This window comes from Chanodichthys erythropterus, chromosome 14 (genome assembly GCF_024489055.1).
Source record: "Chanodichthys erythropterus isolate Z2021 chromosome 14, ASM2448905v1, whole genome shotgun sequence".
Classification (NCBI taxonomy): domain Eukaryota; kingdom Metazoa; phylum Chordata; class Actinopteri; order Cypriniformes; family Xenocyprididae; genus Chanodichthys; species Chanodichthys erythropterus.
Window position 1 is genome coordinate 38,810,767 of NC_090234.1, and position 16,282 is coordinate 38,827,048.

General features: G+C 34.4%; 1 protein-coding gene across 3 annotated transcripts in view; it reads right to left on the reverse strand.

Moving 5' to 3' along the window:
• Positions 1 to 16,282, reverse strand: part of pard3bb (par-3 family cell polarity regulator beta b) — a 433,139-nt gene that overhangs the window by 175,470 nt on the left and 241,387 nt on the right. For all 3 annotated transcript variants that reach the window (XM_067410020.1, XM_067410021.1, XM_067410022.1), the window contains 2 exons: positions 2,568 to 2,661; positions 2,044 to 2,132 (listed from right to left, as the gene is read on the reverse strand). In XM_067410020.1, coding sequence (XP_067266121.1) covers positions 2,044 to 2,132; positions 2,568 to 2,661 — 183 coding nt within the window. The remainder of the gene's footprint in view (positions 1 to 2,043; positions 2,133 to 2,567; positions 2,662 to 16,282) is intronic.

Consider the following 16,282-nt stretch of genomic DNA (forward strand, 5'->3'; position numbering starts at 1 on the left):
ATAATTCACTCGTTTTTTTTTGTCCCTTTTAATGTGCCTACGCCCAGGTGAATGTGAGCGTACACCAAAAAATTTCAATTAAAAAACTATTCAAACTTTCTATTATTCATGAACTAAAGGGGGCTCTCTTTATTGGTTATGTATTATTAATATCCTAGCACTCGTATCAAAGACGATCCAATTTCATATCCAGCACTTGGAACCAAATTACAGTGGGTTTTTTATTCATGGTTGAATTGGACCGCGGGGCTCGCTCAGGCTGGCCATTGTGCCGCCCACCATGGCTACAGTCGCCACGGTCACCGGAGAGCAGCCCCTGTCAACGCTCATCATATTGAGCTCTTCAATACTTTCACTATTGGTTTTTTTGTTTTTTTAACGCCATCATGTAACACAGATTTGGTCTGTAGCTGTGGCTGATATATCAGATATAGAGCGCCGCTGATTAGATTTTCAAGGTAATGTTGGAACACGAGAGATTAATTGTGTTACTGTGAGGAGGAACATTGATTCATCCCCCAGCATGCACTTAGACCAGTCAGTCCACATTTCACATTGAAGAGACTGCTAGCACATGGATGATTTCCACTGCCCTTAATACGATATATTTTGACTGTTTGTATATATATGGAATCCACTCAAAGGTGCATTATGGAATTAGATTTGTGTCAAAAATATAGAATACACCAATCAAAAGTTTGGGGTCAGTAAGATTTGTTTTCACTTCTTTGAAAGATGTCTCTTAGGCTCACCAAAGCTCAATTTATTTGATCAAAAAAATCTGTAAAAACAGTAACATTGTGAAATATTATTACATTTTAAAATGACTTATCTATTTGAAAATGTTTTAAAATGTAATTTATTCAGTCTCGTACAGAAGGAGCAGCTCTGGCCTACTGGAGGCGAAATTGAGGCTCGACGGAGAGGACCAGAGGACGACCCACTCAGAGTAAAGGCCTCTTCACACCAAGAATTATAACTATAACAATAACAATAAACATACAGTTCTAAAAATCTTTCTAAATATAAAAGAACAGCTAAATCCACAAATATAACTACTGCGGTCCTGTGGTGTCTGTCGTTGCTATGCAACCATGAACTGCGCTCTCCATGACGACGAGGAAGTTTCAGCAAAGGATAAATTGATTTCTAGGCCTTGCATTAGCTCTACAACTAGATATATTTATGGAGATGAGAAATAAAACCCAGCCTGTACAGCTATGTTCAGCTGTTCGGCTGAGCTTTTGATGTTTTGTTACAGAAAGCCCGAAGCTGATTGGTTGGTTCTTGTCACATGACCTGCGGTGTGCATGCTGCATTCTGAAAAATTGAGAATTTTTCATCTCGACGCACCTGGAAAATGCAATGCATGCGTGTCGCGACCGCGTCGCTTCCATTATGAGCGCGTCTGCTGCGTGCCTACATTTGAAATACCGAATTTGAGCGTGCAAAAGACACGATATGCGAATGGCCCCTTAAAGTGGTAGATGACAAAACTGCCATGCACACTTAGAATCAGGGTTGCCAGGTTTGCAAAACAAAACCGGCCTAATCATGGCCAAAACTAGCCCAATCGTGTTCCAGGGATGGGGGGAGGCTGTTGCTTCAACCCACAGACTAAAAAAACAAAGTGTGGCAACAGTGTAAAAGTAGCCCAATTCCGCAGGAAAAACAAGGACTTGTCAACATTGCTTAGAACAAGCAGAACTGTATTGTCTGCTGGTGTGGACGCTAATATAGTTACCGTTCTAGGTGTGATCGAGCCTTAAGGCATCAAAAACACACACCACCAATAAAACACACTCTCCTCATCACACTTGAATTGTAGTGTATACTGTATACTAGCAACATTTTCTTGTTAACATATTTGTTAGGATATTGGTTACCTTCATTTTAAGATTTTTGTCCTTATTCTCTCTCAAGCTATGTTTCCCTGAAATGTTATACATTTTGTGATTTATATCAATAGGACAGCATAGCAATGACAATGAAACGCAGACAGAAAATTTATTGGGAAATTGCATAATTATGTGAATGTCTTACCCAGACCCATGCTCTTAGATGACTTCACATGATTCTGCTGACCTCCGTCAGTCAAAGAAGTGTCAGCTGAACAAAGACCTGAACTGAGACTGGATACACACACAAACAGGGAATATATGCATTATTTCAGTATCGCTGTTCAACAGTATTGAGTCACTGCTTATAACAAGGAACAGGGATTGCATGACTACTCATTTTTACAAGACAGACAGAAAAGTAGTCAGTGAGTCAGTGTTTACCTTATGTAAATCAGTCACCATACCATTTATGATACATGCAGTGTCATTCATCATAGTTTTTGTCATTTTGAACTGTTATTGCCTCATTTATCATCAGTGAAAAAATGTTGACAAAGAAATTAACACTGGTTGATAAAGGAAGTGTCCTCCTGCTTTTACCATGTATAGACAAAAACTCAAGCCACGTGACCTAATGGTGTCAAAATGAATTGACTAGCCAGTGCAACCCTTAGAAGGAAAAAGAGACATGTTTGTCAATTTTAGTCCAAGGCAAATCCATGTTACCTCTGCTGGAGCTTCAGGCCGTCCTGTCTATGAGGATTAGTGGCGAAGCCTTCATCATCCCCCTCTTCCATGTGATTGTATCCCCCATTTGAAACTGTGAGAAAATGGGCAAACCACAGAGAGAGAAAAGCAATCATTAGAGCTCTGTGGAAATATTATGCGGGCTCATTTAAGAGGGGTCTGCTGGGGTCAGGCCAGCAGTGGAGAGAGGTGACAGTCTGGCTCGAGCGCTGAGACAGACAGACAGAAACGGAGACCATTATCAGCTCCAACACACTGCAATCTCCACTCACCTTTAATGATCTTTCACTCCTATGATAATGGGACTGGGGCCTCGGATTGACTTGATTTTTCTCTAAGCTTGGTTAAGCTCGTAAGAAAGCGTGTGTGTCTGACAGAGACTGTGGCTCTATAACTAAACATATGTATATTATTACTATTATTGACATATTTAGTCATTTTTAATCTTTATTCTTCTTAATTAGTCTTGTTTAATGTTACTATTATTTATTAGTTTTTTCTTTGAAAATTAAATGTTTATTCTACACTAATGTATTCCATTTTACAGTATATATACATCCCCACTCAAATGTTTGAGGTTATTTTTTATGTTTTTAAAAGAAGTCTATTTTCTCACCAAGGCTGCATTTGCTTGATCAAAAATATAGTAAAAACAGTAATATTGTAAAATATTATTATGATTTAAAATAACTGTTTTCTATTTGAATATATTTTATTCCTTTGATGGCAAAGCTGAATTTTCAGTATCATTACTCCAATCTTCAGTGTTATATGATCATTCAGAATTCACTCTAATATGCTGATTTACTGTTCAAGAGACATTATTATCAAGCCACTTTTTAATCAATTTATTGAATCCTTGCTGAATAAAAGTGTTAATTTCTTTTAAAAAAAGACCACAAACTGACAAACGGTAGTGTAAAAAAAAAAAAAAAAAGTGCAAAAAGTCTCTTAATGTATATACAGTATCTCACAAAAGTGAGTACACCCCTCACATTTCAGTAACCATTTTAGTATGTCTTATCAAGCAACAATACTATAGAAATGAAAATTGTATATATTTGAGAGTAGTCAATGTGCTGCTTGTATAATAGAATAAAAATAACTCCTAAAATGAACATTATATATATATATATATATATATATATATATATATATATATATAAATAAATAAGGGGTGCAATGGTTCAGATTACTGTCAAATAAAAAAAAAAAATAAGAACAAATAATCAAACGGCACAAATAAATACAGTAAAGCAAAGATACAAATAAATAAAGCTTTTCAGGTTTTTCATGTATCCAGTTTTCAGGTACAGAATTTGAATAAAGTAGCTAATAAAATGTAAATGTAAAACAACATATATAATCTTCACTGTATGATTTAAATAAAGATCAATCATTATTAATTATTAAGTAACTATTCAGTCATGAGCAATGCGTGATTTCCTTGTCTTTTGTTGTTTGATTAACATTAAAAACACATTCAGACAGCAGGAATGCAAGGGCTGCTGTCTCTTTAAGACATAATACACAGATCAGTACACTGATACTGAACACACGCTTTCTTTCTTGAGTGTATAAGTTCACTTAAGACACAACCGACTATGCTTGCTAGGATACTTGACAAGACGGGCATGTTGACATAATTTTGTGTGAATTTGTCCGTTCAAGCACAAGACTTGAAAGAGACCTCAATATGTGCGTGCTGTACACGCGCTTCCGTGTGTGCACTTTGGATGAGAACACACGTTCTCACGGTGTGCGTAAGTTCTCTTTCGCACCTTGCACTCTACCGTTTAAATGGCAAGGCTTAAATGAGCTAAGTTTAAATGCAGATAGCAACGTGTGCTGTTCAGGTCTATCAACACCCGGCGATGACGGCATATGGCACTCGCATTGAACAAAGTTAAGGGGAAGCCAGAATGCGTATCCATCGACCAAAACATACATTAGCCTAACTCTGTCTGTCTGTTTTATTTATTTTCTGTAAACCATATTATAGATGTGCATGCGTCATCAGATAAGAGATGAACCACGGTGCAAGTGCGTGCCAAACTGAGTGTGCAGAACGGTACGATTCGATTTTTTACCGAGAACCATTTCACCCCTTTATATTATTATATATATATAAGTTTTATTAAGCGTTAACAATGAGATTATGTGGTTTTTATAATCAATTAACACTGCTTTTGTCATTTTTTTACAAGATGGACAAAATTTGTCACTAAAAAAGTCGTTTGGTTTAACCAAAATTTTGGTTTTACCGAATGGCACTTTTGGTTATACCAAATGATGATATTTTCGAACAATGCTAACAGGCTGACTATGTAGCTACCTAGTTAGCTAATATTATATATATATATATGATATAGATATATGGCATGATTTTATAACATCATATATCAACATAGTGCAAAATGTATTAAAATTATGTTTAAAGTCATTGCTTTGTTGTGAAAAAAGAATGTCTAGTCAATATCATGTGACAGGATGTGACATCTTTCAAACACCTGCAAAGGACCACGTGGACATGAAGCAAAGTAACTAACTCTCTCTTAACTATTTAAAAAATTAATGTTTTCACTTGCTTATACGCTTGTCTCGAAACATCAGGTCATTCGGTACAACCGCTATAAAACATGGAAAATTTTTCCATTTAAAAACTTGTACTAAATATATATATATATAAATATTTATATATTTATTTATTTATTTTAAGATATTAGATATAGATATACTGTAGATTAGATATAATCACAAATGAAATGGCTGTATTGGCCTTTGGACGATTAAACCAAATGACCTTTTGACACTTCAGAATCTTTAAAATACCTTTATATGTAGCAAAATATAATTTTTATTATTATTAAGGCCTTTGGACAAAAAAATGACCCATCATACATACAGCCCTATTTCCACTGCATGTAAGTACATTTAATGCCAATAAAACCTACTAAATTGAAAATGAAATCAACTAATTGAAAAAGTGATTTACAGAGAGACTGTTAATGAGTGTATTTGTTTGTGTGATATATACTAGCAGGTTAAAAAGATGAAACCAACAGCACAACAGAATGTGTAGAGAGGAGATGAATGAAACAGGAAGTGCAGTTAGCAGGATGATGTAGTGATTGTACACTCGGTTCATGTCTCATTTGCCTAAAGAGACTGCACACTACTGTTGCCTGGCTCTTGCTAGGCAACACAGAAGCCTTAAAACCACCTGCAGCAGAAAAAGACACAATGAGCTGTTTCTGAGTGTGTGTATAACTCAAGGACAGTTTATGAACATTACCAAGAATTCTCATTATTTAGTTGATGTTGTTTTCAACTACTGTATCTAAAGCCCCACAAGACAAAGACACAAAGATCTCATTAATGTCTGTTAGGCCAAATAGTGCAGAACCAAAAACAAAGGCTGGAGGTCTTTGTCTGAGAGCCAACAATGTAAAATTGAAAACAAATGCCTCAGATTCCCAGACACTTAGCAAACACATTTTATGAACAATCTACAGTGTGAACAGTTCCAGAGTTAGACTGACCTCTTGTAATCATTTCCTACATAATTTCCTTTAGTACAGTCAAATGCATATGGCAGCTATCAAAGTGTGTTGACTGTTAAAAAAAGAAGAAAACATATATGAATAAAATAAATTACTACACTATTTAAAGTTATATTTTATAATAAAAAATATAAAAAAAAAAATATATATATATATATATATATATATAAAATTAAACGTTAATTATAATAAAGAATTATTTACTTTGTGTGTGTGTGATATTATAAATAAATAAATAAATAACAATTTTTTTTATATATATATATTATATATTATATATATATATATATATATATATATATATATATATATATATATATATATTAAACTTTAATTATAATAAAGAATTATTTACTTTGTGTGTGTGTGATATTATAAATAAATAAATAACAACTTTTTTATATATATATATATATATATATATATATATATATATATATATATATATATATATATATATATATATATATATATATATATATATATATACTTATACTTATATATATATAAATTTATTTAACATAGTCCCGTAGTTACCATTCACATATTTATTCACATGCAATGGCATAAATTAAATATTTTGTAGCCTATAGCTAATTAATAGGGTTAGGAATAAACTATCTATTCTGGAATCACATTTACTTAAGGCCGGGAATCGAATAGGCCTAGGCTACTCTTTATAAAATTAAAATTTTGATTTTGCTTATTAACAATGTATTTTTATTTTTAAAACATTCCCATAAACACAGTTTTGTCACACGTGTGTGTAACAGACTATTTTGGATTCGTGCATTGACATTAACCTAGGCCTATACCCGCGGCGCTAATAATGTAGCCTACATTTCTCTTTAAACCGACAAGATAAAACCGAAAAGGCTAAATTAAATTAGAATGGATAGCCTAAATGTCTATGACTTGTTAAAAATAACTACATTTGCTTTCCAGTGGTTTCGTTTTACACGCGAAAAAACAGAAAAAGAGGATTCACATAACGCACCTGCAGCAAAATAAATTTAATTGTTTTAATTGATTTATTTTTTTTCCCGACACTCTCCACACAAACACGTTAAAAAGGAAACTAAGACGGAAGAAAGTGGTAGGCCTACCTGTTTTATTTATTTTACAAGAACAAAATGTTTTGTTTTTTATTTTGAGTGTACACAGATATGATTAAACTCTTTACAGTTTATGTATGACAAAAAAATTGTATTTTAAGTTGTTTTCACAGTTGGAAGAAAGCAACTGTGAACGCCGGCGCCTTGCGCGCACACGTCAATAGCACTGCTTGACACCGCAGCCTGTTCATTATCAAAAAAATTAAACATAAAATTCACAAACAACATTTGTAATTACTTATTTTTCCAAATAAATAATGATTTTTTTAATTATTATTTCGTTATAAGAGGCCTGGACACATCGAAGCTCTAAAACATGAGAAAAAAATAATCTTTCCCTTTTTGGTCATGCAGAACGAATCAAACGCTTTTAGACAAATAATAAATACATTCTAGCTTAGTTAAAAATAAAATAAAAATATTATAGCTAAGTTTAAAAAACAGCGCTACACTTTTAAAATTAAATAAGTTAAACGTATCATCATGATATGTGTCCGATGTTTCTCTTCCAAAAATGAAAGCGAAACATCGGACCTTAAGAAAAAATATAAGACACATTTGACATCAAAATGTATCATTCTTACAATCACCACCAGAATGTCCACCTTCACAATGAACTCTGTTACACTAACATATATATATATATATATTATATACAATTTTTAATAGAGCATTACATTACTTAGCACAAAAAGTAAAAGTAAATCCATCATCTTAAGTAGGCTATTCGTCATTTAACCAAATGTATACATATGTTGAACTTTAAAACTTTAAAAAAATAATAATAAATTATAGTTCAATAACATACAAAAACGTAAGATTTTTAACATCTTCCTGTGGGTTGCTGGGATATGGATAGCACGTTGTTCTCTGTCTTTTTGATGGAGTGTCTGTGTTTTGGCGGAGTGGAGCTGGATATCGGTCCTGACAATCACATAGATCAGTGCGCCCCACCCAGCAGAACTTCATCATTACTCATCAGACTGCACTGGGATGACTGCTTATTAGTATTATATATCTCATCTGTTTGTGTGCTGCACAACTGCCATAATACATCATACGCACAGATGCATGCGTGCACACTTGAACACACACATGAACATACACACACTTGAGAGATGAACTGATGTTGGAGTGAATGAAAAAATAAATGCGTATTGCACACAAACACACATTTGCAGCCATACACACTCACGATTATTTATCTGCGAAAGTGTGGCGTAGCCGAAATGAAATAAGTTGTTCCTTCAGAAGATGATGGATCAATGGCTCTTCCAGCTAAAACAGGGTTATTAATCCTAAATGGTGTGAGGTATCAGACCTTTCGCCTGCAATAGCAAAACACCTCCTTATGTAAAACATTAACTGAAATAAAAGCCATGTTTCTCTTCGAGAGGGCTGGGTATGAATCTATTACCACAGACACTGGACAGATATAATATTTCACATCTGCGTACAATAATCATAATGACAGTAAGCGGAACAGGGGAGGCTTTGCTGCATGAGTATATATATATATATATATATATATATATATATATATATATATATATATATATATATATATATATATATATATATATATATATATATATATATAGATGTCACATCTTTTAGTTTATTTTTGAAAGACCTTGACAAAGTCATCAAATTACTCTAATTAATGCAGTCTTAATTACTCTACAACACACGTGCATTAGTTGAACCTAATACTAATGAAAAAGTTTTGAAACAGTACATACTAATAAAACATTTTATTAGTACATACTAATAATTTTTTTTTTTTTTATTTTAGTTTCTTGTGTGTGTATATTACACACACATATATATATATATATATATATATATATATATATATATATATATATATATATATATATATATATATATATATATATATACACTATATATATATTTACATGTCGCTGTTGCGGCTTGGTTAGGACACAGTTTTACTGTCATATATATAAACACAAAGTATGGCAATGATAATATCAGGTAATGTTTATGTACTTTATTTAATGTTAAAATCGTCTAATCTGAGTATGAATATCATTCTGTGTCCCCAGCTTTTTAGCTGTAATGAATTGGCTAATTCACCTCAGATCTTGAAAATGAATAAATGGGCACAAGAACGTTCAAACTGTCAACTCAATGTGCACAAACAAGCATATTATATGACAGATTGTTTCAGTCACTCTGTATGTACTTTAAATAATGTTTAAATTGTGTAATATTTATGAATTTTACTATGTACTAACCCATTCCATTGTGTCAGCTGTGCTCTTTCCGAGAGGGCCCGCCCACACTCTCTTCTAATTGGGTGTGGTTTTTGATTGATTTTATTGCTTCTCATTTTCGCATCGTGTGTAGTGTGGACAGTCAAATTGCTCGTCGCTGGAATTTTATCGCATCGCGTCTGGTTAGGACATGGTGTAACACCCGCCAATAACCTGCCAAATGTGGGTGGATTTCAGCAGTGGCGTGTAACACAGTCACTCCTACCAGCCACTTTTGCATGGTTGAATATTATATATAATATATAAATTCTTCAATTGTAGTCTTTTAAAAAGGCATCTGAAATAATAAACAAAGTGCAATGTAGTGTTGTCAAAAAAATCGATTTTTCAATACATAATAATACTGAAATATCTGAAACACTTCAAATACTAATTTTCCGCAGAATAGAGACAAAATACTAGCTGGTCTTTCTTACTCTCTCATCTCTCTGACAGCAAGTTGACAAAACCCCGCCTCCCCTCACTCACTCGTTTCGTTTGAATATTGTTGGTGTTACAGGGCTTGAATTTTGGCATGGGATTGTGTGTATTGCACATAATTTTACTCATTCCTGCAGATTTTTTGCTCACACCCAAAGTGCGCACACATAAAGCTGCATCTGAGTGCTGAATTGAGTAGTTTTCGCTGCTCATCGTGGTTAAACAGTCAAAATGCACAACAAAATAATGTCAAAATGCCTGTGTTGGTGAGCATTCCCGTAAACACAGTCAGTTATAGATTAATGGGTCCATGCGTCAGATCTTAAAGTGACAGAAGCCTAATGTACCTGCTGCCAAATTATGAGATAATATTAAAATATCTATATGGTCATGGGGAACCATGGTATTGATGTCAAAATTGTGGCCAGTGAAAAAGCTGGCTTTGGAAAACCACTATCTACAGTGGCTGGTGAGCAAAAATAATGGTCACTTACTTTGAGTAAGCCACTATGTCTTGTTAAAATATGTTTTCTTTAAAGGTGCCGTAGAACGTCTTTTTAAACGATGTAATATAAGTCTAAGGTGTCCCCTGAATGTGTCTGTGAAGTTTCAGCTCAAAATACCCCATAGATTTTTTTTTATTAATTTTTTAATCTGGGGCATCATTAAATATGAGCCGATTTAGGCTGCGGCCCCTTTAAATGCTCACGCTCCCCGCCCACGGAGCTCGCGCTTGCCTTTAACAACAAAGTTCAAAGTTGTCTAATCGCTTAAGTATGGTATTTATTTGGATGTTTACATTTGATTCTGAATGAGTTTGAGGCTATGCTCCGTGGCTAAAGCTAACATTACACACTGTTGGAGAGATTTATAAAGAATGAAGTTGTGTTTATGAATTATACAGACTGCAAGTGTTTACAAATGAAAATAGTGATGGCTCTCTTGTCTCCGTGAATACAGTAATAAATGATGGTAACTTTAACCACATTTAACAGTACATTAGCAACATGCTAACGAAACATTTAGAAAGACAATTTACAAATATCACTAAAAATATCATGTTATCATGGATCATGTCAGTTATTATCGCTCCATCTGCCATTTTTCACTATTGTTCTTGCTTGTTTACCAAGTCTGTTGATTCAGCTGTGCACAGATCCAGACGTTAATACTGGCTGCCCTTGTCTAATGCCATTCATAATGTTGGGAACATGGGCTGGCATATGCAAATATTGGGGGCATACACCCCGACTGTTACGTTACGTACGTTATTGATTCGCCTGTTCTTCGGAGGTCTTGAGATTTATATAAGAAGGAGGAAACAATGGAGTTTGAGACTCACTGTATGTCATTTCCATGTACTGAACTCTTGTTATTTAACTATGCCAAGATAAATTCAATTTTTAATTCTAGGGCACCTTTAAAGAAAAAAAAAAAAAAAAAAAAACATCTGACAGGAAAAAACAAAACATAAACAAAACATACATCAAATTAAATGTCTCCATGATGTACATGTGCTATTAGGGATGTTACACCCCTCCCCCCAAAAAGAAAAAAAAATACTGACAAAAAGTTTTAGATATCTCAGTCTTTTCCCATTCAAGTAGATAAGAACTGGACTAGCATTACTAAATATCTGATGAAGGGAGTAGTCAAGATGGCCGCCGAGTGAGATCTTCTCCAAGACTTTGACAGATGCCACCACAAATAGCTAGTTTCAATAGAAACTAGAGATGTGTGACCCTTTCCAACAATTAGTTTTTTGGAGCTGTGGCATTTTGGTTAGCACATATGCGCTAACACATTTAGCTACCAATGTATTTCAATCAGATACGCAACATATCGTCTTCTTCCTACCACTTTCTTGTTTTCTCTCTGATTTCCTCAGAATATGTGCTATATATATAGCAATCATTCAATACCATAAATATGTCAATCATTCAGTACCATGGTATAAAATACCATATTATTATTATCTGATACATCACTGCATGTAGCGGCACAGTGTTTTTGTAAAGGTTAGGAAAAAAAGGACTGAGATAAAGCAAATAAACAAAAATATTCATAATTTAAACTACATAAACTCAAAGTTCATCTTCTCATGAAGGCGTTAGAGGGCAGAGAAAAACTCATCCCACACCAGAGATGGACAGAGTTCAGAAACAGTAATATTCATACCAACCCACACTTCCACCCTCTCCTCAGCTCCCGGCCCACTGTTATGCAGGGTTATAATTAGAGCGATTCTCCCGAGAAGCACCACTTCAAAAGCAAACACAATACACATACATATGTACGAAATCATTAGCTTTCATTTACAGCTCAAACAACTACCAGTAAATTACTTCCCTCAGCCCAAATGGATCTGCCACGCTAAAAAAAAAAAATCAGCACTCTCTTGATGAGAGCATTATGCATTTTAAATTGTTTGTTACGCTATGTTGCGAGCGGACCGCATTACTGTTGCGCCTGTGGAAACATGGCCTAGATAAAGCACACATCAACTTAATGATTTCAAGGTCAGGGCAAGAGAAACCAACGCAAACACACAATCACAGCACGAGCGGAGGGCTTGGTTTCCTTTCTTCCACTTCCCTTGCTGTCATATTTTCTTTACTTACGAGACAACCGTACCTAGAACCACTTCCAGTCAGAGAGAGAAAAGAACGAATATTTTTGAACTGCATATATTTATGAACATGAGAGCATCGGTCTATCAAGGAAATAAACAACAGGGAGAAGCGTGAGGTGTCGGGGATGGGAGATATGAAGCTGATGCAGCTGATATTGGACTATTTGTATTATTTCTTAGAATTGTGCTCACTGGGAATCCCAATGAGTAGTGTGTGTGAGAAACACTGTCCTCGGGAAAAGCGGCAGACGAGTGAAGCAGGCAGCTCCATTTTAAGCCTCTCTCTATCTGTATGTCTCTAGTTGTGTTGAAATCCTGCAGGAGAAGTGTTACTCTTTCATGTTCGGTTAAAGAGATGGTCCACACGACAGGCTATGCACACAGGCATTTCACATGAAAAGAATTGCAAATGTGCCCCAATTCTCAGACGAGTTAAACTTCCAGTTCTTAATACAGCTGTGATAAAAGAGTCTTTCCAGGCATGAAAGAGAGGGAAAGAAAGACAAAGAAAGATAGCACATGTATGACAAGCACTCTGTATCGATAGTGACAGGCATTCATGTACAAACATATTTCCAGTAAGGCACATGGACAGACTCAGACAATTGCTCCATTACAAAACCTAGTTAGAAGCATTTAAAATGCCTCAATATAGTATATAGGCCCCCATGAGATAACTCAATCCATAGAAATAAAACTGATATTAAAAGGGATAGTTCACCAAAAAAAAAAAAAAAAAATCTGACATTAATTACTCACCTTCATGTCGTTTCAAACCCGTAAGACTTTGGTTCATCTTTGCAACACAAATGAAGATTTTTTTGATGAAATCTGAGAGCTTTCTTTCCCTCCATAGACAGCTATGCAACTGACACTTTGATACTTCAGTAAAGTTCAAAAAGAGATCATAAAACTAATATGAATTGAGACTTGGTCGCTTTATACGCTGAACAGATTTAATTTAGGCTTTTATTCAAATATAAACATTCATCAACGCACACATCAGTTGTGGTAAATGGAAGCTCAAGCATGTTTGCTTTACGTGCGAGAACCAACGAGGTTCATTCTTGTGTATTATGCAGCATGGTTAAGCTTCTGTAAGAAGTTTGTTCTTGAAACTTCTGAGCTTCTGTTTATGTTCACTGATCAATGTTTATATATGAATAAAAGCCTAAATTAAATCTGTTCATCATATAAAGTGATCAAGTCTCTTCAGAAAATTTGGACTAGACCACTCAATTCATATGGATTAACTTTATGAACTTTTTGTAGCATTAAAGTTTCAGCTGTTTTGCTGTCTATGGAGGGACAGAAAGCTGTCAGATTTAATAAAAAATATCTTAATATGTGTTCAGAAGATGAACGAAAGTCGGCATGAGGGTAATTAATGACAGAATTTTCATTTTTGGGTGAACTATCCCTTTAAATACTATCATTAATATCAAGCTTTCAGATAAGACACTGATAAGCTGATAACGATTTTCATGATTATGTTTGATAATCGATAAATGGACATTATTTTTTTCTAAATATATTAAAAATAAATTGCTAATATCAGTCATTTATTTTAAATGCTACAAGTGAATGTAGACATCACTACATTACATTATAATGTACAGTATGAACAATGGACATTCATTTTGAAATTTGCTTAAGATCACATTTAACTGTCTTATTAAATTATTCATGTTTCAAAGGTTAACTTTAAGTGAGCATGACAACAAAGCAAATGAGCACATTTAAGTACATATCTATTATTGTCTAATATTTATTCAACATTGAAAGAAATATACTACCGTTCAAAAGTTTGGGGTCAGTAATATTTTTAATATTTTTGAAAGAAACTCACCATATTCAACAAAGCTAAATTTATTTAATAAAAATACAATAAAACCGCAATAATATTAATATATTTAAATATATACAGTGCTAACCATAAATGAGTTTACTTTGAAAAGTATCATTTTAAACAATATCTCAATGAACACAAAAAGAATTTCCAAAATGTTGACAAGTTTAATATAACATCTGTTTAACTTATAACATGCAAGTAAGGTTAATAACATAACTTAGAGAACAAAATTTTCAGTTTTACTCAAATTGGGGTGATGCAAAAATGAGTGAACCCCACTGAAAGTCTCTGGAGCAAAGCTAAATTTTAGACTACACATGTCTAATTTAACAAGAATTTAACCACAAGTGAGTCTAATTGTTCATTACACAGGTGTCCAGCAGACAGTTGACTATTAAAGGGTGTTAAAACCCCTTCCCATTTCATGCTGTCAGCAATGGCACCACATGGAAGAGAAATGTCACAAGACCTGAGAAAGAAAATTATTTCTTTACACCAGAAAGCTGAAGGCTACAAGAAGATCAGCAAAGCTTTACTTATCAGTCAGAATACTATAGCAAAAGTGGTACAAAAATGTAAAAAGGAGGAGACGTCCAGGTCATCCACAGAAGTTAACACCTCGACAGTAGCGTCTTCTGATGAGAAGGGTTGAAGAAAATCGGCATGTTCACTGCAGTTATCTAAAGAAGTAGAAAGCCAAACTGGGGCGACTATTTCCCGTGACACAATATGGCGTACACTGCAGAGGATTGGCATGCATGGGTGCCGTCCACAAAAGAAGCCTCTCCTAAAACCCAGCCACAAAAAAGCCCGCTTAGAGTTTGACAGGGCACATGCTGACAAAGATGAAGACTACTGGGACTCTATACTCTGGAGCGATGAGAACAAGATAAATGTTTTTGGAACTGATGGCTTCAAAACTGTATTGTGTCGCAAAGGTGAGGAATACAAAGAAAAATGCAAGGTGCCCACAGTGAAACATGGTGGTGGCAGTGTCCTTATGTGTCGGGAAGCTGCATTTCATTGATGGCATCATGAATTCACAAATGTACTGCTCTATACTGAAAGAGAAGATCACTCCGTGTCCTTGGTCGTCATGCACTTTTCCAACATGACAATGATCCTAAACACGCATCTAAGGCCACTGTTGGATTTCTGAAGAAGAACAGGGTGAAAGTGATTCAGTGGCTCCTGATCTGAACCCAATCGAACACCTATGGGGAATTCTGAAGAGACAAGCTGAACATCACTCTCCATCCAGCATCCAGTCTCTAAAAAGAGGTCATTCTCGAAGAATGGAAAAAGATAGATGTTGCAAAATGTCGCCAACTTGTTTATTCCATGCCTAGAAGACTTGGTGCTGTCATTAAAAATCATGGAGGCCATACAAAGTACTAGATTTAGTAGTTTTTGTTGTGGGGTGTATTCATTTTTGCATCACCTTATTTGAGTAAAACTGAAAAATGTGTAATCGAAGTTATATTATTAACCTTACTTTCATGTTATAAGTTAAACAGATGTTATATTAAATTTAGTCTTGTCAACATTTTGGAAATTGTTTTTGTGTTCATTGAGATATTGTTTAAAATGTTACTTTTCAAAGGGGGAGTACTCATTTACGCTGAGCACTGTAAATATGAATATGTAATTATTTTTATAATCTAAAATAACTGTTGTATATTTTAATAACTTTTAAAATGCAATTTATTCCTTTGATGGAAAAGCTGAATTTTCAGCATAATTGCTTCAGTCTTCAGATTCACTTCATTCGATCTATCATTCTAATATGCTGAATTGCTGCTCAAGAAACAT